This window comes from Echeneis naucrates, chromosome 4 (assembly GCF_900963305.1).
Source record: "Echeneis naucrates chromosome 4, fEcheNa1.1, whole genome shotgun sequence".
In the NCBI taxonomy this organism is placed as follows: Eukaryota; Metazoa; Chordata; class Actinopteri; order Carangiformes; family Echeneidae; genus Echeneis; species Echeneis naucrates.
This window is the reverse complement of record NC_042514.1, coordinates 10,371,481-10,397,196: the sequence shown is the minus strand read 5'-3', so window position 1 is coordinate 10,397,196 and position 25,716 is coordinate 10,371,481. Positions and strand designations below refer to the sequence as shown.

General features: G+C 41.1%; 4 protein-coding genes and 1 long non-coding RNA gene across 5 annotated transcripts in view; 3 read left to right on the top strand and 2 right to left on the bottom strand.

Annotated features, from left to right (window-relative positions):
• Window positions 1-3,982: 3,982 nt before the first annotated feature.
• agxta (alanine--glyoxylate and serine--pyruvate aminotransferase a) lies at window positions 3,983-8,555 on the bottom strand. Its single transcript, XM_029500458.1, has 12 exons — window positions 8,546-8,555; window positions 6,759-6,922; window positions 6,153-6,345; window positions 6,011-6,075; window positions 5,827-5,927; window positions 5,664-5,734; window positions 5,485-5,569; window positions 5,270-5,368; window positions 5,092-5,161; window positions 4,419-4,514; window positions 4,192-4,320; window positions 3,983-4,090 (listed from the first exon to the last, which is right to left on the bottom strand). The coding sequence occupies exons 2-12, from the start codon at window positions 6,915-6,917 to the stop codon at window positions 3,983-3,985; spliced, it is 1,176 nt and encodes a 391-aa protein (XP_029356318.1). The 5' UTR covers window positions 6,918-6,922; window positions 8,546-8,555.
• Window positions 6,719-8,685, top strand: LOC115042319 (uncharacterized). The gene is made up of 3 exons (XR_003840670.1): window positions 6,719-6,960; window positions 7,545-7,676; window positions 8,553-8,685. It is a non-coding gene; the product is annotated as an uncharacterized LOC115042319 (long non-coding RNA).
• On the bottom strand, window positions 7,539-10,940 carry LOC115042317 (allantoinase, mitochondrial). The gene is made up of 11 exons (XM_029500457.1): window positions 10,803-10,940; window positions 10,483-10,634; window positions 9,996-10,110; window positions 9,748-9,894; window positions 9,570-9,615; window positions 9,065-9,158; window positions 8,760-8,946; window positions 8,498-8,636; window positions 7,870-8,042; window positions 7,759-7,791; window positions 7,539-7,688 (listed from the first exon to the last, which is right to left on the bottom strand). The coding sequence occupies exons 1-11, from the start codon at window positions 10,938-10,940 to the stop codon at window positions 7,539-7,541; spliced, it is 1,374 nt and encodes a 457-aa protein (XP_029356317.1).
• Window positions 10,941-12,638: 1,698 nt separating this feature from the next.
• ttc39c (tetratricopeptide repeat domain 39C) lies at window positions 12,639-18,877 on the top strand. The gene is made up of 14 exons (XM_029500688.1): window positions 12,639-12,781; window positions 13,323-13,371; window positions 14,591-14,719; window positions 15,630-15,744; window positions 15,849-16,209; window positions 16,588-16,756; window positions 17,094-17,187; window positions 17,281-17,388; window positions 17,473-17,582; window positions 17,677-17,800; window positions 17,908-18,005; window positions 18,100-18,204; window positions 18,563-18,601; window positions 18,697-18,877. Exons 1-14 carry the CDS (start codon window positions 12,639-12,641, stop codon window positions 18,784-18,786), a joined length of 1,734 nt encoding a protein of 577 aa, XP_029356548.1. The 3' UTR covers window positions 18,787-18,877.
• A 6,272-nt stretch (window positions 18,878-25,149) lies between these two features.
• The window catches only part of kif1aa (kinesin family member 1Aa), a 34,402-nt gene continuing 33,835 nt past the window's right edge, over window positions 25,150-25,716 (top strand). Inside the window, exon 1 of the mRNA XM_029499305.1 lies at window positions 25,150-25,201. The gene's annotated coding sequence lies outside the window, so the exon portion shown is untranslated. The remainder of the gene's footprint in view (window positions 25,202-25,716) is intronic.

Sequence of the window (25,716 nt, the reverse complement as noted above, 5' to 3'; positions counted from 1 at the left end):
CCGCCTCCTTCTTCTTCTTCGTCTTGTTTAATTGGCAACCAAAGAACGGTGTGCTTTACCGCCACCCTCTGAAAAAGGACTACTCTAAACCTACTCTATAAAAAACAAAACAAAGGAGGTTATATTCTCTCTAATAAACCAGCCCCCCCTCCCCCCCCCCCAAAAAAAAAACAAAAAAAAAATAAATCCTAAAACATGATTCACTGGATTGCTTTTTTAATATTTCACTATGTCACTGAACTTTAAGGACATATCCTCAGCTTCAAGGTACCTGAATAACTGCCTCTTTCTTACTGGTATGGAGGCTTCAACAACATGTTCTATGGTTTCCCGAGTCCATCTATGAGTCCATCAACGTGTTTTTTCATCAGAAACAAAGTACTTTTCAACCGTGTATGACCTAACTTCATTCTAGAAAGTATGTCCTCTTCCGTTGTGCTTCTACTTTTATTTCTAAACCACCCCACAGTCTTTTGAAGGTGATAAAAATGTCAACCTCTCATTTTTCCTTTTACTATACTCTTGATTTCAGCCTTGCTATAAGTAATGTCCATATTAACGTCAGGTTGTTCTATAGCTTTCTTAGCATACCGGTCTGCCAACTCATTCCCTGAAACTCCAACTCCACTGATTCCTGATTTCTGCAGATTTGCTGATTTTACAATTTCTAATATAATATCTTGTTCAATTTCTTTCTTTGCCTCCAGGATCCCAAAATCAACTGAGGGCACCTCCAGGGTCCACAAAGGAACAGCAGGGTAGAATACTGTAGGACACACAGTTAAATGATCTAACTCCATTTGTCTTGTCTTTTCTTTAATGATCCATCCAAAGCTTTTAACTTGCATATTCTCTCTCTCTTGAACGTTTGTCAATGAATTTAGACCTATGTGGCCATCCTGATGGCCCTTAAGATTAGCCCAATGCACAAGAGAGCCCAGTTTTGAACCGTATCTACTGCTTGTTGCATCTTATTTACAGTATGATTTATATTCCTTCCCCTTTTCCACATTGCACCATTGTTCTCGAAAACATCATTTATCGTAACTGTGAACAGCAATGGACTTGTTATACTACCTTGCGGGGTACCATTGTCAACATTATACTCATTGCTAAAAGCTCCATTTATGTTAACTTTAATTGTCCTATCTGACAGAACATTTTTAACCCATTGCAACATTCTACCTCTTATTCCCAATTATAACAATTTAACAAGTAATGCCTTCTGCCACATCATGTCATTTGCTTCTTCTATGTCAAAAAATATTGCAAGAACAATCTCCTTATTAACTCGAGACCTTTTTATTTTATCTTCAAGAGCTATAGTAGGAGCTGTGGTGCTTCTCCTTTTCCTAAAACCTGACTGTCCTGTCCTTTAGTTTCTAAAAAGTATGCCATTCTATCATTAACCATTTGTTCCAAGGTTTTCCCCATTTGGGAAGTTATTGCAATAGGCCTGTAATTACCTGGACATTTTGGATCCTTTCCAGGTTTCCTTATTGGAATAATGATGGACTTTATTCTCTCTTTGGATTGTTTCAACAGCTTCGGCATAGGAGAGATTTCTTGATGTTCGTACCTGCTGGGCTGCCTTTTTCCTTACTGGGCAGCCACCATATGCAGTCGTGTGGTCCCCACCACAATTACAGCATTTCCTTTCTCCACTGTCCCCACACTCCCCATATTCATGTTCCCCTCCACACTTCCCGCACTGATGCTTGCCTTTACACACCCTTGCGATGTGCCCATATCTTTGACATTTGTAGCATCTAATCTGAGGAGGGACATATTCCCGTACATCATTACTCTCTCCGGTAATATTTGCCCTTTGACAATCCAAGAGGACTGAAGTGCTATCCACTTTCTCACCATCCCGCTTTGCTTACTGTTCCTCCCTTAATGATTTTTTTCTTTTAAGTTCATCCAACTTTCCCCCAGAGGTATTCCTGATATAACCCCTTTCCATCCCCACTCTCTAAGCATCCTGACCGCACTAACTTCTTTCTTACAAATAGTAAAATTTCAGCACCTTATCTCTTTTCCCAATATTCTTACACTTAATCAACAGTCTTCCATCCCGCAGTACCTTTGCCATATGTACCTCTCCTAGCGTTTTCTTTAATCCATTTGTTAATACAAACAAGCCAACCTGTCATTCCCTTCCTTAAATTTAACCCTCAAATCGTCTTCCTCACATACTTTCCTTCATACATCTCTGCTTCCCTCATCCTCACCAATACCATCACTACCTCCTTCCATTCTATTATCCAGACCCAGCCCCAAATCAGGTTATTTTTTACAGCGATTTTGAGATTGAACTTTTTTTCTCAGAAGTCATTGTTATATTTCCCATGAATGGCAATAAGTATTGTTTAATTTTCACTACTCATAACTCATAACTAAATGTGTGGGGTTTTTTTTTTTCAATATAGAGTGGAAAATATAATAAGTAAGGAAATATAAACAAAATAACAAGTAAAATAACTTTTTTTTTTAAATGCCTCACAATTACTTTGCACATGAGCAATAGACACATGGCCCCCCTTAAGAAGTGAATTAAAACACAAAAAAACTTTATATCATACCATCAATCTCAAACATAAAAAATTATTAAGTGGATCGAAAACAGATGCAAACATAAAATGTACACACAAATAAGGCAAAGAGGATGGATGGGGGGGTTTAAGGGGTACTCAAGTCTTCCTCTATTTTTAAAAGATGGTATAGTCTTAAAGTAAACATCTAACTCTTTATAAACAGAGGCTTTGTTTGATTAAATGTACATTTATGAATAGAAATGAAATTATACTGATAGAGAAATATTTCTTTGTGTGCGTAGCATCTGTCTTTAATGAAACAAGAAATAAGTTTCAGAGTATACTGTTCAGGATAAACGTGAGTCTGTTTCATTTCCAGAACAGATGGAAAATAAGAAATAATATTTGCTAACATTACATAAGACTGAGTCATTGGTTTCATCCTTTTAAGCTATTTCAGTAAATTGCACACTGCTGTGATTTATAAAAATACACTATTACATTTTAGAACAACATTGTTGAGGTATTTAAAAGAAATCTGCTGTCATATCATTCATGTTTTCTTTATACAATGTTTGCTTTTGATTGCACCCACCATTTATAGATAATGATCAGGGTTGTGCACAAACATTTTGGGGCTCAGGTGCTCAAGGAACAAAAAGCACCCCTCATAATTATTGCATACATTTTCTGATGTTTTTATTATTTATTTAACAGATTTCAACAAAAATGTCAAGCTACATAAAGACAACGGTCAGCATTGGCTTTAGGGTGGAATAAAGGGAAAGGGAACTCAGGTGCAGTTACTGATTGAGAATTGGTTTTGGATGAGAACTGATGACCTTTGCTAAATTAAAAAAAACTTAAATAGAAGGGAAAAAACAGGGCCACTGAGTAGTCAGAGGCTAAAAGAGCATATCTTCTTGAGGGCTAGCTATGCATGAGCCTTGATATTAGAAATTGAAAGTTTCACATGCCCGCATCATGAGCAAATGTGCAGTTCACTGGAAAAATAATTCAGAATTTACTCAAATTAATGTTTTGATATTTGCAATTCTCTTCTGATCTTATTGTTTGCATGTGTTTAAATGAAAAACAGTTTATCAGACATTCAACGTGTAGTTGTTGGGTGAAATCAAGCCTATGGATGAACAGGAAAAAAGTTACGTTTGCGATTTTCAGTGAGATAGAATAAACCCAAATTAATTAATACCACCTTTATATTGGATTGACAGTCAAAAATGATAGTAAAAGGCTTTGATGACAGACGGCTGCCACGACATGGTGAGGACAAACCCACTCTCCCTATAGAAGGAGTGAATGAGCTGCACAAGACAAAGAATAATCTTATTTTTTACACATCACGTAATCGATGCCCCCGGTGTTTATCGTGATACTCAATACACGGATTAAGGATTCGCTCTCCACTTTTCACCTATAACAGGTCACACCTTGCTCTTGTGGCAGTGTTTCAGAGCATCTTTGATTGCTGCCAGCACCATGTCCACATTGGCTGTGCTGCTGTTGTATCCCATCAGTCCCACACGCAACACCTGAAATGACCAAAAACATTGTGGCTCGGCTACACTGGCTTAATGGGCAACAATCAAAAACGTGAAGAAGTGAGTGTATAGGTGCATAATATTTGTTTTACCAAGCCGACTGATGGTCCAAGCCCTCCAGAAATTTCTAAGTTGTGCGTTTTCATGATGTAGGCTGTGATTTCTTTCCAGTCATATCCATGAGGTGCAACAATAGTCGTCACTGTAGGCAGTCTTACATTCTGTAACAACCATTCACGTTAGCACGATCCCCAAGTTTGTCATTTAAACTTATTGTGATTTTTCTCGACATAGCAGCTAGATAAGAGAATGAACTCACCTTTTCTTTGACAAAAAGTTTGAGACCTATGGATTCAAGACCAGCAGAGAAATATTCTGCCACTTTCTGATGTCTTTCCCACGACCTCTCCAGACTCTTAAATGAACAAAATATGCTATACTGTAAAAACAAGCTAAAGAACACAGAATGGATTACCACTCACACCTCACCCATATTTCCATATACATGTTACTTTTGCACGTGCTGTAGTGCTATGCTAACATTCTCACAGTGACAATGTTAACACACTGAGAATTAACAGTTATGAAGTTCCCTAAGTTCATTAATGTTGTTTTGCATGTGAGCATGCTGACATTAGCTTTTTAATGCTAAACACAAGTATATCTGAAGTTAAAAGGGAATGCCATTGGTATTGCTATATCTGGTCATATTAATTTCAGTTCATTCAATAGTTATATTGAATGAATGAATATTTCAAGAGGTTTTAAAGAGGTCAACTAGCCAACCAACTGTCTGACCAGCTTACAAAATTAGATTTGGCCGACATAAAGGCTGTGCATTCTTTGTGCTTTTCATGCCTTTTATTCAGAAAGTAAATGGCGAAGAGGCTGACATAAAGTTACTCTTCTATCTGCTCATTGGCTGTCTGTTAAGAATTCTTGTAGCCCGAGACTAATAAGCGAAATCCAAATATTTCACTTAAATGTCCAACCTCTTCAACAAGGAGAGCCAGACTCTCCCTCAGAGAGTAAAAAGCAGTGACTGGACCTGTGTGGTGATATCTGCAGAGAGGAAATGAAGCACAAAGTAAAGTTCAGAAAATCTGTCCATGTAGCTAAAAGAAGAAACCAGAGGTTAGTTGCTGTCTGGAGGAAACAGAAACATCTTACAATCTTGATGGCTTGCCATCGCATCCCCAGTAATTTGCAAGCCAGCTCAAATCCAAGAAGAATGACACAGGCTTTGTCTTCCTGTTGAATATTTTCTGGCTGTGGACAAATTCAGCCTTAAAAAGCCGTTGAACAATTTAATGTTGAACTATTAAGTGCAGACTTGTAAAGTGTGCGTGTGTGTGTGTGTGTGTGTGTGTGTGTGTAACTCTCACCACGCTCTCTCACTGAAAGAGATGGGTGCTGTACCCGGTGGGGCATTCAGAACCTTTTGGGAGCCGGTGTATAGGATGTCTATCTCTGCCACAAGACATTCATCAGACAGACAATGACATGCAGTCCAGACATGACTCAGGTTTTCATCAGAAGCATTTGGCAGGTTTAAATACTAAACCTTGTTGGTCCATGTACAGGGGGGCTCCTCCCAGTGAAGCCACAGAGTCTACAAGAAACAGGCAGTTATACCTATGGGCACAAATCATAACACATCTGTTTATAATTTATTCCTCTTTTCTTAGAGCTGTGATGATGACAGAGGCGGGAGGATTATGTCTAACTTATGACACAGCTGTCCAATGCCATCTAAAGGATGCAAGACTCCTGTAGAGGATTCTCCATGAGCAAGGAAGAAGAGGACTGGCCTGTACTTCGATAAGGCCTACAATGAGATAACAGTATGATCGCTCAGACCACAGTTTTGACAGGAATTACCAAATGATAACTGGAGTGATAAGACAGTACCTTCTCAATTTCTGCATTACTAAAGTAACCACCAGGAGGCGCCACAATAGTATTTACTCTGGCCCCTGTTGACACACATGGTATTCTGTCATTACATCTATCAAGATTGTTATCTAATCATCGAATATGAAATGTATGTTACCTATCCTCTCAGCCATTTCAGCAGCTCGCTCTCCCCATATGCCATTCACTGCAGTCAGCACGCTGTCACCGGTCTCCACTGCGTTAAAGATGGCACACTCCATAGCAGTGTGGCCAGTGCCGCTCACAGCTAAAGTCACGTTGTTGTGAGTCTGAAACATGTACTGGATTCCACTTTTGATGTCACTCATTATCTGTAATAGAATGGATATTCTATGGATGGTAAGTATGCTTTAAATTTGTGCAACTAAGATGGAAATCAAGGGATCAGGTAATTGAGTAATTGAGTATATTTCTATAAAAAATATTTATACTCAAGGTATAAAAAAATAAGTGTGCTTGTTGGATCAGCTAAAGAGTGTTATCTTATACAAGATCATTGGATTGTTATTACGTCAGCACTAGTTGGCAATTGGTAATTTTTAAAGCGTGTCAGACTTTATGATTTGGCCAAATGTTTTGTGTTTTAATTGCTCAATAAAGCAACAGTGACCAAATGTGAACCAAGTAAATCTGAAATAAATACCCAATACTTTGCATTTGAAATGCCGTGGAGTTTAAGTAAAGAAGCATGAAACAACAACATTTTCATGACATAAAAATCTACCTCAAATATCTCTGGGTGCATGTGTCCAATGACAGGACTGGCTCCAGCCCACAAGATACGAGGAGGAACATTAGAAGGTCCTGGTCCAAACATGTAACGATGAGGAACTCGCAACGGTTTCTGCAGGCACGTTGGTGGAGGTACGGAGACACGCGACATGTTTCCAGCAGTGGGACGAGCGCAGTAGAAGCACAAAGAGCAGGTGAGAATGGCTGAACTAAAACCTCAGGCGAGTACACCCCTCTGTCTGACCAGTGATGTCTGCAGTTAGGAGTTTGGCCCAACATTTTTTTTTTTCTTCTTTTGTCAACATGTCTGGTTTCTAATGTTAATGATCAACCAGAGGCTCTCCAGGCTTATTAACTATTGCACTACAGTGCTCTTGGCCCAATAACAGACTGTTCCTGTCTGAACACACAAAAGTAGAGTGAAATCCACCAAGGATATGAACAACATTGTGATTTTGCACCAGTCGTTAGATGTTTTCCCATCCGGTTAGGTTTTATGTAACTTTTTCTTGCATCAGTCACAACAGACAGTGCTCTGCTGTCACAACTATCACCTTTATTGTAAGAAGAAAATCAAAGCAGGGGAAACAAGTTGAGTAGTTCTACTATGCTGCACATCCAACCTCAGGACAGCATTTACAAAGCTAACTAATTGTGTTGAGTAGATTCATAGAGTTGATGAAAATGTATATGTCTTTTACACATTTGACAATTTTAAAATTAATTCAGTCTCATGTAGTTTCCATCACATTTGTCTTCATTTTATAATACTTCACAGGTGGGTCTGACTTTTCCTCTGAGGGATGAGGAGCTGTTTTCCCAGAGGCTCAGGACTGAAGGAGCCTTCCTTGTAGACCAGCTGCCCCCTGAGGATGGTAGCACACACCACTCCTTGCAGTTTGAAGCCAAGGTAAGGAGTTATCTGCACAAACACTTAACGGTCAGAAATCTGCGCATTCTATCACACCAAAATGTGAATTGATTTTACTAACCTTATTTTTATGATGTATGCCTGCTTCTTCAATCTGTGAAATAGACCAGAAGTTTATACACGGGCAGCTCGGGGACTGGTGACTGTTAATGTTAAATACCCCGACACCAACCTCAAACTCTCTCTCTGGGTCCCAAATGACCAAGTCGGCATCATAGCCGGGGCTGAGGCTGCCCTTCCGGTTGTCCAGGCTGCACAGCTTGGCAGTGTTGTGGCTGAGAAGCCTCACCACATCAGCCAGCTGAAAGCCTCTTTTACTGGCTGAACTCCAGAACAGAGGCAAGCCTGGTGATAAATGGTGACAGCAATGAACAGTCCTACAGACAGAGTCGACTTTATGCACTCCTGCAGTCATTATTCCTTTCATGCAGGTATGATCACATCAGGGAGTGTCATTACTCTATGCGGACTGAAACATTGTGCTCAGACTTCTTTCTGTCAGACTGTGACCACTCTCTCCATCTCTGTGTCACTTCAGTAAATGATTGCTCTGTCCACTAAAGTGGGACACAGATCCTGTTTACCTCTCAGTGCACTTTGCCCCTTGTGGGTGATTGTCAAAAGGATTACAGTTGGGGAAAGTGAAAAATATATTATTCCTCTAATATTACATTGAGCTCACTTATTTTGCGAACCATTGGATTTTGCCTTAATGCGGTCACCATTTAAAAAAATGTTTGCACCATTTGAAAAGTAAAAGATAACTGATAATACGTTTGTCGTAGTTTCCCTCTAATTACCAAATTGTAGTGAAGAAATTCCTCCCCATGCCTGAGTGAAGTCTCCACTATCCAGTCTCTTCAGATCAGGGGTGCATGGAGAGTGATCGGACACCACCATGTCGATCTGCCCGGCTTTCAGTGCTGACCATAACTGCTCCTGATGGGACACAATCAATTTTTGACTGCTAATCAGGTAATAATAAAACAAGTGGAGATCAGGTTTAAGACTTAAATTGAATATTGACAGTTTTTCATCGATACAGCATCTAATTCAAATGACCTGGTTATGAGATCCTCTGATAGGGGGGCAGCACTTGAACTGTGTGGCCCCTGCAGGTATGTTCTCAGCACACAGGCAGAGGTAGTGGTGGGTTGTCTCAACTGTCAGTGGGGCTCCAGCACGCCGCGCTTCCTTGATCAGTTTCAGCGGTTTAGCAGAAGACAAGTGAACTATATGGCACCGTACCCTGGAGCAGAGAGAGGTCTTTGAGTGTGTCATCGTTAGCAACACGAACACAAACAAATCCTATTCAGACATATCAGTTCTGATGTTGTGAGTATTTGTTGCCATAGTGAGGTTCTTACCGGTACTGCAGACATAGGTCTGTGACAATGCGAACAGCTTCTATTTCCATGCAGTCTGGCCTGGACTGCAGAAAGGTGGAATAATGGGAGGAGTCTAAGATGAAAATCATTACAGACATCTCAGTATTTTATACTGAAAACAAATGCTTAAAATAGTTTACCACTGACTCTCAGTTTATTTATTAATGTAATATAGATACATACATACATACATAAATACATGCAAGTGAATTTTAGTCCATCTCAGTGCTCTGGGCCATTGTATTAAAATTCTCAAGGTAAACTGTCGCTGAATTGGATAAAATGAAATGTTTCTTTTGTCTTCCTCATTATATCATCATAATACTGTCACTGAGATTACACATAGTACAAAAAAAGTACCTGACCTGAGATTTGGGGTAAAAAATCATTTTTACTTGCTACTTAGTATAAACCTTAGTTTTAAAAGTAGCACTCTTCTGTGTGACCATAATGTAACTATTGTATGAAGTAAAATTATTCTTACCGCCACTTTCTTCTGTTGTCTGCTGAACATCTAACTCTGCATGAAACTATGTGAGATGAAGCAAAAGTAAGTAAGTAATATTCAAAAAAATATTTCACTTACATTCTTCAATCAGAATTTCGCAAATACTACGTATGGTAGATGTCATGGTTGCTGTGTTTTGTTTTTTTTGCATTACCAGAAGGACACTTCCTGTGCCTTGCAGCTGCTTCATGGCAGCGTGTAGATCACAGTCGGTCACATGGGGAAACTCCTCCACCCCACTATGGATTAGGAAACATTTGAAGCCAGCCACTCCAGCATGGATCATCGGCCGAAGTTCTAACTATAAGAAGACATTTGAAGTTTTTCTTTGCATTGTTCCTATTGTGGTATAGTTTGACAGAACTGTATTCATGTATGCTTACTCTCTGTAAGCCCACCTACCTGGTTGCCAGGAATCACCCCCCCCCAGAAAGCGGTGTCCACAAAACACTTCCCTGTTGCCTCCCGCAGCTTCTCTTGAAAATGAACTAGTGTGTTGGTTGGAGGGATGCTGTTTCTGAGTCAAATTTAGCAAAAAAAAACAAAAAAAACATCTCTGGGAATTTAAACTCTGATAACAAAATGTTCTCTTCAGCATCTTTAGTTCAACAGCAGGTCAATGAGCTGAGATCATCTTTGTCCTGAAATTTATTTTCACAAATTTACAGCTAAAAAATACTTTTACCTTTACAAGTCACTTACCTGTTTCTATAAACTGTTTATATGTATTTGTAGTGAAGTAAACTTCATCAGCACATATAGAAATGCATATCAAACCTCGAGTTCATCTCAGTCCGTTTACCCTGATACCTTCAACATTACCACTCTCTTTCCATTGTCAGACAGTGGGGACTGACTGATCTGATTTTAGACAGCGTCTCCAACTTACAGGGGCATGTCTACTATTGTCGTCACTCCTCCAGCTGCAGCAGCCCTGGTGGCTGTCCAGAAACCCTCCCAAGAGACACGTCCAGGTTCGTTCACATGAACATGGCAATCTACAATGCCTGGCATCACCACACTGTCACCCACATCCAGCACCTACAATCACAGGTGGGTCGGCATATCTCTGAATATCGCCATTAGTCAAACCTTTGTGTGCAAACAGAATTAAATCAATATGCTATAACAGTCAAATTTTCTTTCATGGTTTGATATCTTTGACCATACGGGAGTGTGCAGGATCAGGATCAGTATGAGCCAACTTACCTCACAGTCAGACAAGTTGCTGTCAGAGAGTATTTGATGTATTTTACCATCCTTTATGACGACAACAGCAGGTTGGACTTTGTCTCCAATCAGCACCCTCCTACTCCTCACAGCGTTAACGGCTGACCCGACTTCCATGTCTTGTTTTATTGAGTGTTAGAAGGTATAGTGACTCTGGCTCTGTGAATTTGATGTGTTCTTGGAAGCAGTGGCCTCGGGCAGTGGCACCACCTCCTTCTGAATGGTTCAAAGTCAACGTAGCTTGTGTTGACTTTCCCTGTTGGGGTGAACTGCGACATTTCACATGAAATCGTTAGGTGATACTTGACATGTATCTACCACCCATGCTGACGGGTTTTTCCACTACAGCGTGTCAGTGTTTACTTATTATAAGTCAAGGTATATCCGGTCTTATTTGAAATCTACCATCTTGTGTGCAATAGATTGGTTCTTACTTATTCTTCACTTATCCTACTGTGTATCCTGATCCACTAATCTAATGTTTTGGTCACATGTGAACCTTTACTTAGGGTTTGGTACCATTTTAAGCATTCTAGAGGATTTTGGCAGTATCAGTAAAACATTCAATAATCTCCAATGTACTACCCTGAGAAAAGTGCAAAAAGTCTTGTACAACGCTGTTAAGATCCTGCTTACATGGTTAGGGATACACTTTTAGGATTTGGTCCTATTCACCTGACATTGCTTGTGTTCGCTGCTGTGTTTCTGTGCCTTCATATGCTTGCCTGTGTGTGTGTTTGCGTGTGCACCAGCTGACCTTGGTCTCCTCAGCTTCCTGTTCCCACTTTTTGGCACCACATCTTTCCAACTTCACCTTCTCCTGCAATGCAAAGGACGGGTTCTGAGAGAATGAACATGCTCGACGTGGCAGAGCTTGAAAGTTTTAATACAAACATTAAACAAATCACAATAGAGATTACAGCATAAAACAAAGGCAAGCAACAAGTCAGAGTTGTATCGAACTAGTCAGCTGAGAAGGGACAGAGCTCTTTCCCTAAGGTAGGTAAGAGAAGTCTGACAATTACCCTTGAGTTCAGTTTTATACATCTGACCTCAGGGAAGAACAAATGGTGTTGATAGTCCTTTGTCAGCTGTTTGTCAGAGAGAGAGAGTCATGATTACCTTTCCTGTTCTGTCGTGATGTTAATGACCTCAGGTGCCAAACACCCCTATCTCCACAGGACCTTCACAAATGAAGCTTTCAACGACCAGGTTAATCAGTTAAGAAGGTCAGTCAGGAGCCATATGTCTGGGGTCTCACCGTTCAGATTTCCCCCACAGCAGACAGGCTGCAGCTTTTCCTCGGCGGCCCTCATCCCTCCATCCTCCCGGCCGGCGATGCGCCGTGCGTTATGACGCCAGGCCGTCTGACGAGCGCATTACGTGGGGCTGGCTGATCAGCACGGCAGCCCGGGTCCTCGTTATGTAACACATCGGATGCTGATGAGAGAAAGCAAAGAGGAGGAAAGCTGACGCTTCGGTGGTTTACCAACAAACAGCGACACATTTGCTTGTGACTGCGCTCTGCAGATGAGGAGTGCAGTCTGACGGAGCCGGTCTGGACATCAGGGGCCGACCGCTGATATCCCGGAGCTGCACAGACGTCTGGAGCCTGCGGAAGCTGCACAGAGTTTTTTTTTTTTTATTATTATTCATTTATTTTTCTACTGTAGCCGGTCGATTATCTGTTTCAATCCGCCTCCTTGACCAGAGGACAGAAACAAATGCGGGTTTGGCTCAGAGGAGAACCCAGATCTCATTTTGTCCTCCGTTGCATTGGTTTGATCCAGCCGCCTCTGAGCTGTGGTATAAACAATGGCGGGTCCGGAGCAGTCCCAGCAGCAGCAGGTAGGGGTGAAGGCAGAGCACATAGATGATGCTGAGATGGCTCTGCAAGGTATTAACATGCTGCTCAACAACGGATTCAAAGAAAGTGACGAGCTTTTCAGGCGATACAGGTAAATACACCTTTGCCATCACATCGTGATAACCTGTTACATCCAGATGGGAGCCTAAACATAGAATATCAACAGGATGCCAAATACTCTCGAATAAATATGTTACAAGTGGCTTAAACATTTAAAAGAAAATAGGAGTAGAACAGGATTGTGCCATTATATGGATCGCAGCTTTGCATGACAGTGTAACTCAAATAACTGCTTGCTTGAAGCTTCCCTCTGACAGGCAGAGCTGATATTTTCATCATATTACCAGGTCAGTGAGGACTTTCATGTCAATGTGTTTTTCCCCAAGCCATTGCTGGACTGGGAATATTCGTCCTGCATACCATATGGATTGTGTCTTTAAAATCAATCCTGAGAAAGAGAGCTGGCTGCACCTGCTTGCTCCAGAGCATGATCAATTTGTGGCAGCAGGAAAAGTCTTCAGTAGCTCCCTTTGGTGACGCATATGATCCATTCTCCTGAGAGAGTGGTGCTAAAGCTACAGTATATTTCAGCAAAACACTCAGCTTTGTTTATATCTGCTTTCTCTCTCTAGAACTCAGAGCCCACTGATGAGCTTTGGAGCCAGTTTCGTCAGTTTCCTGGTGAGTTTCTGCTCAGCTGATGATGGAATGATAGAATGATGTAAAATGTCAGAGGAAATATCAGTTAGTTTTAGTGGCAAAAAGCTATTAACATAATTCATATAGCAGCAGAGTTAGATTCAAGCGTCTACTGTCACAGTTCAAATTTGCCCCTTAGCAAAGTCACAAAGTATCAAGGCCGAAAATAAAACAATATGTCAAACTTGTTTCGCTGGTTGTCAAACTTTGTCATAGCTGGCATCATCTCCTCTGCATTTCCATCCATTAATATAAAGGATGCATCTTCCTCTCAAGAACAGCAGACTGCTCCTGCAGAGAAGTGCATCACTATAATGTTGCTGCAGAGTGTGATGGTCATTCACATACTTAATCTGTAGCTGCCTCTTACACTGAAACTCACACAGCATGAAGCCAGCGATGATGTCACCCTCTGTCTCCAGATGCTAAATGGTCCTGAAGGCAGTGGGGGAGGTGATGTCTGACCAACATGGCAGGCCTTCATATGTGCAGTGACAGTCATATACAGATTAGCAAACGTTGAACAAGCTAATGTGGAAATGCAAAAACCCATCCCTGAATGTCACTAGGATGTATTTATCCCTCATTTATGTGGCAAATGTTTTGAACAGCATCACAGATAAGATTTTCTGAGTACCAACTGGGTCGGGTCTTTGCAGCCCCAACACATAGCTGCACAGATGTCACTGTGGTTCTCCATTGTCATGCAGAAAGAGCCCTTTGTCCCCATCTGCATTTTAAGAATATTACATAACACTCCTTCACTGTTATTACAAGATTAAGCCAGCTCAAACATAGATCTCCTCAGTGACAATTTCATTTTGGAACAATACAAATGCTGTTGCCCCACAGAAAGAAGGTTATGGGTTAAATTCCCAAGGCTTTTCTGCGTGGGTTGCAGCCGGGTGCGCTCTTTTCACCTCCAAAGCCCAAAGACATGCACATTCAGGTTAATTGGGAACTCCAAATTGTCCGTAGGCATGAGTGGTTGTTTGTCTCTGTGCCCTACAATAGTCTGGCGACCTGTCCAGGGTGTAGCCCACCCTTGACCGCGATGCCAGCTGGAAATGGCTAACCCTGCATCCATGATGGACCAGCGGTTGAAAATGTAACTAAGTGAAATGAACAATTCAAATGCTACAGAGTGTTTTAAATCTACTCCATATATTGGTGAAAGACCTTTTGCTGTATTTTATCGCAGAATGCCATGATGACATTTGAGGAGGAGAAGATGCAGACGGCCTGTGATGACCTGAGGACCACTGAAAAGCTGTGTGAGAGTGACAGCGCTGGGGTGATAGAGACAATTCGAAACAAGATAAAAAAGAGTGTGAGTACAAATAGAGTGATGTATCGTTTGTGAACGATTTGTTCATTTTGAACTAATCTTTTGTATGACTCAGGAGTAACAAGTCATCTCAGTGAGTGATTTGTTCTTTGTTCCCTGCTCCGTGCATGCGTGCCGCAGGCTCAGATTCATTCACGAACGGGTCTTTCTGACACATATTCTCTGTGTAGGAATGGCTGATTCGTTCACGACTCATAAAATAGGGTCTTCAGGTCTTTCGTTCATTGTTCACGTGGTTACAGCAGTAACATGACCGATGCTGTAGCTATGGGATGGATGTTTAATTTGCCTTTCTGTTTAAATGAATTCATACACTACAGGTCTTCAGTGAGTAGTTAGGCTGAAGTGACCATCCATCATAGAATGAGAATTTTTTTAATGATAGGCTGAGCGCTCCCCTTACTGGAAAATGAAGTAATCAGTCATTTTAACTTCAGTAGGCTATGGCCCAAAAGTGTGCTCAATAGTTTAACCAAAGCAAACGTGTGAATAAGCAAACCATGTTGCACTTCAATTTTTTAAAGCCAAGCTTTTTCAGTCATTACTTAAATAACAGCTATAGCGGCACACTGGTTCCAATGAACAAAATGAACAAATGACTTGAAAAAAGGTTTGTTCATTTTACTGAACCAGATTAAAGACCAGTCTGTTAAAAGATCCAAACTTCCCATCACTAGTAGGCAGCAGCAGTGAGATCCTATCAAAGCCACCCACAGATTTGATCAGTACTTGTGTGAAATGTAATTAACAAACTGATTGAGAGGTGCAACCTTCTGTCCAGCATCTGGGTAATTCAGGAAATTTCACAGGAACACAGAAACACAGCTACCAAAAGGGGAACATGCTGCAGTATGTTGATCCTGCTTATTAAATGTATGTGTGTGTGTTACAGATGGATTCCCAAAGGTCAGGCATTGTTGTTGTGGACCGCCTGCAGAGACAGATTATTGTTGCTGACTGTCAGGTGTACCTTGCAGTGCTTTCCTTCGTCAAGCAGGAACTTTCTGGTAATTAAATTGAACTAAAAAGCCAAACTGTATTTTCATACTTTAGTGTCTGTCTGGATGTAGAAACAAAAACAAGAAATCCTGTTTATTGTTTCCTATGCCAGCATATATTAAAGGAGGCTGGATTCTCCGCAAGGCGTGGAAAATGTACAATAAGTGCCACAGTGACATCAGCCAGCTGCAGGAGGCCTGTCAGCGGAGGTCTTCTGTCAATCAGGACTCACTGTTGGCGGACAACGCTAACCACAATGCACCAATGGAGAACAGCGTGACGCCCGAAGCCCTCGACCGGCTCAAGGGCTCAGTCAGCTTTGGCTACGGCCTCTTCCATCTTTGCATCTCCATGGTACCGCCACACCTGCTCAAGATTATCAACCTCCTGGGCTTCCCTGGTGACCGACTGCAGGGTCTGTCCTCCCTTATGTACGCAAGTGAGAGCAAAGACATGAAGGCACCACTGGCTACGTGAGTAGACGAAGCTCACTGCCGTTTTAAAGCTGCTCTAATCCATTTATGCTATTATTTGATCACTACATGTGAAATCTGTTGCTCAGTGTGACCTGCACACATAGTTGTCATCTGGCCCAACTGTCTCGCTGTTATTTGTAGGGTTTAGTGCCTTTTAACTTCTCATTAAGGTTTTAAAACCTTCAACTATATATTTGATGGCTCACCCACAGCTCACTGTCTGTCCATGGCAAGATGTCAGACAAAGGTAGAAACTAGCTAGTCAGCACTGTGGACAATTTGCGGATATACTGTTGGGCTGGTGCTGTGTCTGGATCATACCTTTCTCCCATGTCCTGAACATGTAACCTTTTTGTTGTTTGTTGTTTTGCTCAGGTTGGCCCTCTTGTGGTACCACACAGTAGTGCTGCCTTTCTTTGCCCTGGATGGCTCTGATACACATGCAGGGCTCCTGGAAGCCAAAGCTATTCTGCAGAGGAAATCAGTGGTCTACCCCAATTCATCACTCTTCATGTTCTTCAAAGGACGGGTTCAGAGGCTAGAGGCATGTACCCAGCTCAAGACCGGGAATATCAGCGATAGCATAATCAAATATTAACAAGACTGTTGTCTTTTGCGGCAACCTTAATTTGGGTGTTTAATGTTCATAAAGACTTTAATGGACAAACAGAACATTTCTAAATGAATGTGAAAAGAAATTTCCATCAGCCAGCTAAGCAGCATCTGTTCACACATATATTTAATATGTGTGTCAGACAGATTGTTTGATCACCAATATCAGATTACCATTCACTTATCAAACTCTCATTCACTCGTGCATGGGGTGTATGTCTGTGTAACATAATCACTGTTACCTGTTGTGCTCTCTCCTCTGTCCCCAGTGCCATATCAACAGTGCTTTGGCCTGTTTCCATGATGCTTTAGAGCTTGCATCAGACCAAAGAGAGATCCAACATGTGTGTCTCTATGAGATTGGTATGTGCTTCCTCGTCAGGTTAAAATATAACATATCGGCATGTGGAGAACACTGCAACAATGGATTTGTTTTATTTCATCTCTTCATATCAGGTTGGTGTAGCATGATTGAGATGAATTTTGAAGATGCGTACAGGGCATTTGAAAGGCTGAAGAATGAGTCACGCTGGTCACAGTGTTATTATGCCTATCTAACCGGAGGTGAGCCTGACACACAATAGCAAATGGTTACACTTTTTGGATGCTTGTGCTCAGGCTTTTATTGCCTATTTTGTTATTTTGCAGTGTGTCAGGGTGCTTCGGGTGACCTTGATGGAGCAAGTGGAGTTTTCAAAGATGTGCAGAAGCTGTTCAAGAGAAAAAACAACCAGATAGAGCAGTTTGCTGTCAAAAGGGTGAGTCTAGCTGTAAATTCTTTCATTGTTTTTCCTTTTCACACGCCAAGTGTGTCGGCAGCATTTTCCCTCTATGTCTGATTTTTATCTGCAGGCTGAGAGATTGAGAAAGATGTCACCCACCAGAGAGCTATGCATCCTTGGTGTAATTGAAGTGCTGTATCTTTGGAAAGCACTCCCAAACTGCTCCTCATCTAAACTGCAGATAATGAATCAGGGTGAGTGTAACCTACACGAATCCTACTGCATAAGCAAGTTACTCTCAGAAAACATTATAAGAATTTGATTTCCCCCCATTTGAGAATGTCATCTTGTGTCTGGTCAGTGTTGCAGAGTGTAGATGAAGCTTCATGCAGAGGCCTGAAACATCTCCTTCTTGGTGCCATTCATAAATGTTATGGAAATATGAGAGACGCTGTTCAGGTATGAGTCTACGCTGAGTACTGTGTAATACAGATGATCTGCCTTATTAATGCCTCTCATCTTGCTTTTGGCATCCATTTTGTCTGTGCTCCAGTCTTTCCAGTTGGCTGCTAGAGATGAATATGGGCGACAGATCAACTCATATGTTCAGCCGTATGCCGTCTATGAACTGGGATGTATACTGCTTACACAACCAGAGGTCAGCCTTAGTGTACATAGCATTCTTTTTCTGGTTCATTTTCAACCTCCTAAGACCCTCCATCATCACGAGGAGATTACATTTTGGGTGGTCTGCACCACTATACTTAATTTTGTTTAACATAAACCTGTTAGTCTCATTCGTGGACTCGCTGTCTGTCATCTTGTGGTCGCAAAAGCACATTTCAATGATCAGTGTGCAATCCAGACGGCCAGCAATTCCCACCAACATGCATACCAAATGAAAAGGTCAGGTCTCAGGAGGATAAAGCAAGTGGTCCGTTAATGTTAATTGTACTGATCAGTCGTCACGCTCATTTATATTCCTCTCACTTTTTTTTTTTTTTTGGTTTTCCCAGACAGTGGGAAAAGGAAGGTCATTGCTACTCCAAGCAAAGGTAAATATTCACTAAGTAAACATCTAAATTAGCATTTATTTTATTTTATCCCCATAGAATCTATTACATCTGACAAGTATCCATCATATTTTTAGGAGGATTTTACAGGCTACGATTTTGAGAACAGGCTTCATGTCCGCATCCATTCAGCTCTGGCTTCGTTGAAGGAAGTGGTGCCTCAGTGACTCCAGGAAAAAGCTACAGTGACTCAAGCTGTCCTTCTGGCTCTTTACCACAAGCTTTAAGCCTTTCGAACTAACATTTTGACATCCTAATGAACAGGCTCTTGTGTTTTTCCATTGTTGAAGTTTTCAGAGAGACACACTTGTCTGCCCTCTTACTGTACTCAGACCCAGGCCTCATCAATGTGTAGTCAGTACACAAATAATAGGCTAACATTTCAGTTCTCAAATTCCAGACTAGATGTGCAAAGATGAAATCAGCATTAATACGTGACCTGGAGTAAGACAGCAAAAAAGCATATTTCCCCAGATCTCTAACAGTTTGTTTAAATGTTTTCTGCACCCACATGTAATAGCTAGCTAGTAACTCCTCATTAACTTGTGTATTTGTGGAGGATTTACATTATTCCTCCCCATTTTTCAGTGAGTGATTAAGCACGTAAAAATAATCTTTGAATAAGATCATCCCTTCCCTGAATAGTAACTTCACAAAGTATAATACAAGTTACTGATAGTAGTGTTTCCACATTCTTTAATAATACGCAATTTTCTATGTTCTTATGAAGGACTTCATTGATTATTAAATTTTTAGCAGTTATTCGATAAAATATTGCTTCTTCTGATAAAAAATTTAAATTCTTCAAAAGGTCATTGGAGCATATTCTGCAAGGGCCACACTATATTCACTATGGAGTTTAAACGACAGACTCGTAATTAGTTACAGGTCTCCTAAATCACACGCAGCAACAGCTGGGAAGCAATGAGTTAGTCACACTCAAGCACTTATGACATTTATGGCAATTGTGAGATCACGATATGTAACCATGACCTAAACTTTTTTACATGAAAACCCTTGGCAGGGTAACAGTGGCTTTAAGGCTGCATTAAAGCCAAACATACCTGTATGTCCATCTGTGCAATTACATCGAGGTGTTAATACAGTTAATGCAGTACTGTAATGTTACCACTGAGCGGTGCTGCTAAATGTCAGCATAATAAACCTATATTAGTAGTGACTTATTTTAACTGTGTTTTAATGACACAAGCTTTTGAATCAATACATACAAGTGAAAGGTTACGCAGCAGAAGTTGTACTTTTCCAAGTGTCATTTACAGTATGCTATTTTAGTTCTGAGTCTTGATCCTGTTTTGGCCAGAAAAGTTACGCTGCAGTGTTTATCAAACTGGTCAAAATGATCAACTGGATCAAAAGTGTAATCTTGAACTGGACAAAGAATGATATTTCTGTGATAAGTGATTTTAACAACTTTTCTTAACACAGTTTTTCACTGTACAAATGAATTATTCTGTTCAGGGTATTGCCTTCTCCGTTATGGCCATCCAAGCAATATAAGCAAGAGGAGAACATCTTACTTTTCAAAAATTTTCAAACAATGACTGTTATTCATTCTGCGGTGAAAAATTTGGGTGGACAGGTTTGTTCTAGACAGACGAAGCCAGTCATTCCCCTGTGGCTGTGTTTTTTTGTTTTGTTTTTTTTGTGCTAAATATTGCGGTGGGCACCGTGTGAGTGGTCGGTGCAGTGCACGTGATGTGGTTAACGGTGAAATGTCTGTAAAATGTCACATACCTACATGTACCAAGTCTCACTGACATTTTCTTTCCCTTTTGTCATGAGATTTTGTTTACATTGAGTTTTCCTGTGAGGATGATGGAGTTCCAATGTGTCACTGAATACTAAAATAAACTGTTCTCCCTTATTCTGGTCAGATGTATGGCATTTTTCTTAGCCCTTGCGTACTTTTTTGAGTACTCAGATCCCCAGGAAATGAGGAAATGCTCATGTGACAGGGTTTTTCTTGGAAGCACTTGAAGACTTGAAGAAGTCCAGAAGCTCCACTGAGACATCACTGACATGGGGTAAGGTTGCAATTTGATACCCATCCAAGTTGTTCTGGCAGGAGAGCAAAACTTGAAAGCAGCCATTATACTGGGATTGAACTAATGAGTCAGACGGATCTTTAATGAATGTTTATTAATGGTTTGATGTCTTTTTATTAATGCTTATTTTAGCCATAAAAGTTCCATGGTGTCTATTTATTTTTATGCCACTAGGGGGGACCTTGTTTTGCAGGAGACATGCAGGTAATGTACACCGTTCAGAGAGAACATTAAAGTTATATATTGGATCTTGATGTACAGATTATTCAAGATGAAAATATGATGTGCATTGTATTTGTTGAGACCCTAAACCCATGATTTAGCAACTTTCAGCATTTAGAGTAAACACAAGAAACTTGTGGACCAGACTCAGTGACTAACTCCCTACCAACAAACTTTCGCCCTGCCCTAAAGATAATATCTAACTAAGCCAGTGAGCAGTGATAGCTAACATGTCCTTGGGGTCATCAGGTGGGAACCTCCTTTCACCGGTGTTTCGTCTAGTTAGGCCCACGACACCTCAAGGAGGTTAGATAGTGATCACTGGCATCCCAGAGTCAGCCCCCTAATGCCAGGCATCACCGCTACTCACACAAAGACAGCTACCTCAGACAGCACTACCGTCAGCTACTCTGAGCTCTCACCAACTGCACCAGTGAGAGCGGGGTGGGGATACAGACCCTGGTTCGTGTAGGGGGCAGTAGAATCAACCCACTGAGGGCTGGATTCAAAGTCACTCTGAAAATCTAATATCATAGGGATGATTAAACATGTATATTCATCACGGTAACTCGCTGATACATAACACATAACACCCCACAGGCACATCACATCTACTGAGGCATTGTATTATAATTTACATCTTGTGTTGTTTGGAGGGAAGTATTGCCGTTTTTATTCCATTGCTATTACCTGACTGATTTAGCTATTTATAGTTACAGATTCATTCACTTATCCATCAGGGTCGCACATCCCAGCTGACCTCCTGGGCGAGGGTGGGGGTGCTCCTGGGGCAGGTCGCCAGTCCATCGCAGGGCCGACATACAGAGACAAAAAACCAAAAATCACACTAAGACCGACAGGCAATTTATGGTCTCCAATTAACCTAAACATGTGCGTCTTTGAACTGTGGCACAAAGTCCACAGTCCAATGAGAATGCAAACTACACAAAGGAAGGCCCAGGCTCTTGCTGTGAGGCAGTAGCACTAGCCACTGCACCACCATTTAGATTATTAATATATTTAAAAAAACAAAAATCCCAACCCTAAAATTAAGCCCACCCTCATCATTCAAAGAGTTAAATTGTTCAGTAAAAATGTGATGAAACATGATTATTACTGTAAATCTGTCATCAGGCATTCGCTGCACATGACTCCACTTTTTTTTTTACATGTAATTCTGCAGACATCATAAAATACAAATCACCATTCTGTTCTCATTATATATATTCTCTTAAACTTCTTTCCCTCACAGTGAGATTAGGAGACTTTTTATTCTTACATTTATCCTTCAGAATGTGAAACCTGTTTTTCCTATGTTGAAGATGATTAGGGTGGGAGCAACCTGCTCTGCATGCTCTGAGACACACCAAGAGCATCTCTTTAAGAAAACATGTCTGTCTAACTAGGCTCAACGCGACAGCTCACTCAATACTCAACCAATGAATTATTCAGGTCTCTGTGCAACTGAATTTAGACGTGGCAGGGCAGAGCTGGAAAGCTGGACAAAAACAGTGCCATGGATTCCTCCTCCATGTTCCTTTGGTGGACACTGGCAGGCCTAAACAATCAAAACACACTTAGCTTATCTTCTGAAACCGAGCCTACTTCATTTTAAAACAGATCAGATGAACCCATTTGGGATTTTTTTTTTGCCCAGTATGTAGTCTGTGGTGATTCATAGTTGTGACATCATCCTTTTTCATCTGCTCTGATTCACGCTCACTTCTTATATTCTTTGTGCAGCATTGGCACAGTGTGCTTCAACACACTTCAAGCATCATATCCTTTCAGTGCATGGATCAGACCTTGAAATCTTAATGATGATGAATTAAATAAAGTAGCTGTATCAGATATAAGCAGAAAAGGCAGAGAGTGCCCAAGAGAAATGTTACACATCAGCTAGATGTTTCCATGTGTGTGAGAGAGAGAGAGAGAGAGAGAGAGAGAGAGAGAGAGAGAGAGAGAGAGAGAGAGAGAGAGAGAGAGAGAGAGAGAGAGAGAGAGAGAGAGAGAGAGAGAGAGAGAGAGAGAGAGAGAGAGAGAGAGAGAGAGAGAGAGAGAGAGAGAGAGAGAGAGAGAGAAGGCTGTAGGAATGGTTTAACTGTGCAAATAGCAAGGTCATGAAACACAATTGCATTGTATTTCACTCAGCTTGAAACCTGAGTCACCAAACTATCCAGCCACCAGATAGAGAGTTCCTGTTCAATACCTTTCATTGTTGCTCTCTCATACATATGTGTATCTCATACACAATGGACTTTATTTTATCTCAATACAAACTTACACCAGTTATATTATATGTAGCAACTAATTTCAACTAAGAGGTACATTTGAAGAATATTATTATTATTATTAGACTATAAGATCATTTTTTAATACACCATTATTTTTTTTATCAAAATGCATTGACCTGATGGCAACAACCTTTGCAGCTAATGAGCTATCATGGTCCTCTGCTTCTGAATCAAGTCCACAAGGACACATCGACATTATTAGTCCTGGTCCTGTCATCTCAGCAATCAGCTCAATGACTATCTAAAGCGTCTTACTAAGAAGAAGCAGGAAGTCATTTGTTTCAGTCCTCTGATATGACCTGCTGGAGTGTCCTCTGAAGGGAGGATGAAGGTTTGTTGCCATGGTTACTATAATTTACACAGAGCTAACCTCATGTCTGGAGAAATATTATGGTTTAGGTAAGAAAAGGAAAAAACATATGCTACTGAGTTTACACAGGAAACAATTGTTGTTAGGAGTGACTCCTGTTTTTCATTGACACAATCCTCTCTACACAGAGGGACTAAACAGAAGGCTTATCATAACTCGGTATGATTTCTTTCTCAAGAGAATGTCTATCTTTTTTTTTTCAAAATCTTGTATTTCATATTCTTCATCTGTTCTATTGTTGTTTTTTTTGTTGATTTGTTGGTCTAAAGCAAGATGAATTTGAATTATCGGATCCTAAAAAGACATTTTTAGGATCCGATATGAGGATTTTCTCACTGCAGACAGCTCTTCCATTACAGTGTACAGTAACAGTGATCCAAATTCAGCCACGATTCATTTTTATCATTAACAGCCGAAAGTATCTGCAGTGAGGATGGCCAGTAGACCAAATCTCAGAGCAGACATTTTTGGCAAAGTCCCACTATAACTGCTCAGATTAAATAGAGATCTGTCTTTTCAATCTAAGCAGTGGGTGCTGGGTGCCGGTATTGTTCATGTTGGCTCACTGACACAGCTTCCTGTGGCACTTAATGGAACAGAGCCATTATTAACTGCATTTTTTTTTTTCATCTTCCTGCTTACAAGCCAAAATGTCTGCCCCACTGGCCTCAGTGATACAGCTCTCAGCCTCATCCACATCCTTTGGTTCGTGTTAAGAACCAACAGAGCATTTCATTTTTTTGGTACAAAGTGAGTGTTTCACGTTTAACTTTTAACTTTTAGTTAACTTTTTTTTTTACCCGTAAAAAAACAAAAAAACTTCAAACTGCAATGCAGACACCTCACAAATCTTCAGTGGTGATGCAGAAAAAGGAGGAAACACAAACTAAATCTGCTTTGCTAACATTTCTGCTGCAGTCGTTGTGTGACTGTGCAGCTCACAGAGCAGGTCTCCATGGTGCAGAGGCCTGCTCTGTGCCAGCTTGGTGTCCCTGCTCTGACCTATTAAACCTCATTCGTGCAAACTGCGTTTTAATGTTTACTGTGCACATCTTTTAGAACCAACCCTTGAAAACAAACACCTCCTTTCCTGTTTAGAGCACATGTTAGAGTGTTAGATGCACGATATGTGCAGCTTTTACGCAAAAAAAAAAAAAAACAACAACAAAAAAACAAAAAAAAAAAAAACAACAAAACAAACAACAACAACAAAAAGCTTTTCTGTGAGGTGTTTGGGGTAAAACAGTTACCCCCCCCCTCCTCCTCCTCTCCGTCCCACCACCGCATTGATGCTGTTACCTCCCTCAGTGGTGATGTCACCGGCTCAGTGGAGCTCCAGCATCCTCGCCAAAGACGCGGAGACAACAGAGCCATTTTGACCGCTCCGGGGCGTGAAAAGGCGTCCCGACCGTCCAAACAACACACCGACCGACCTTGGCAGGTGCGTTTGTGGGGGAGGGGGGCCGGGGGGGAGGGAAGGCAGAGAGGGGCAGGTGGGTGACACACCGCCGGCGGTTCAGCTCAGCCCTGCCCGTTTTTCATGGAGAGGACCGGGAGCCGGAGCCGGAGACCGGAGGAGCAGGTGTAGGCTGGAGGATACCGCTAACAAGACGTCGGTGGCATTGCGGAGGTATGTCTTCTTTCATTTCAATGTGAATGTGCTTCCATTTGTAATGCAGCTTTAATGAGACAGCCCTTATTTACGTTGTGTGAAACCTCCAGGGAGGAGATGGGCAAAGGGTGCGGCCATTCAATGTCGGAGAGACCGAACAGGGAAGAGTGACATTATGGCTGCCCCGTAACACACTGGGTCTACTGTGGTTTTATTTAAAAGTGTATATTATTATTATTATTACTATTGTTATTATAATACAGTGCTTTTTCATGACGTGTGAGCCAGACCGGGGGAGACAAATACCCAGTCATTGGGTGAGAGGAAGCCCAAACGGTGCATTTCAGCCTCAATGGAAGAAATATGAAATCTTTATTTCTGGGAATGACGCAATAACTAATTTTTCAAAATGACTTCCAGATTTAAAGTAATCAGTCTTAGTCTAGACCTCATGAAGGCTACGGCTCAAGACAGTGTTGTCCTCTGGTTTAAGGCTTTGTTGTTTTATCAAAGGAGACAGTGATATCTGTATT

Excerpts from the sequence above, each read along its gene's own strand:
- ttc39c (XM_029500688.1), top strand. The coding sequence starts at position 12,639 with ATGGCGGGTCCGGAGCAGTCCCAGCAGCAGCAGGTAGGGGTGAAGGCA. Across the intron at positions 17,583-17,676 it reads AGCAGTTTGCTGTCAAAAGG|GCTGAGAGATTGAGAAAGAT; the intron begins GTGAGTCTAGCT and ends TTTTATCTGCAG. Across the intron at positions 18,205-18,562 it reads TACTGCTTACACAACCAGAG|ACAGTGGGAAAAGGAAGGTC; the intron begins GTCAGCCTTAGT and ends TGGTTTTCCCAG.
- LOC115042317 (XM_029500457.1), bottom strand. The coding sequence starts at position 10,940 with ATGGAAGTCGGGTCAGCCGTTAACGCTGTGAGGAGTAGGAGGGTGCTG. Across the intron at positions 9,616-9,747 it reads GCACAGGAAGTGTCCTTCTG|TTTCATGCAGAGTTAGATGT; the intron begins GTAATGCAAAAA and ends CATCTCACATAG. Across the intron at positions 7,689-7,758 it reads GCATACATCATAAAAATAAG|ATAACTCCTTACCTTGGCTT; the intron begins GTTAGTAAAATC and ends GTGTTTGTGCAG.
- agxta (XM_029500458.1), bottom strand. The coding sequence starts at position 6,917 with ATGTCGCGTGTCTCCGTACCTCCACCAACGTGCCTGCAGAAACCGTTG. Across the intron at positions 6,346-6,758 it reads TGCACCCAGAGATATTTGAG|ATAATGAGTGACATCAAAAG; the intron begins GTAGATTTTTAT and ends ATTCTATTACAG. Across the intron at positions 5,369-5,484 it reads TCTTTCAGTGAGAGAGCGTG|CCAGAAAATATTCAACAGGA; the intron begins GTGAGAGTTACA and ends ATTTGTCCACAG.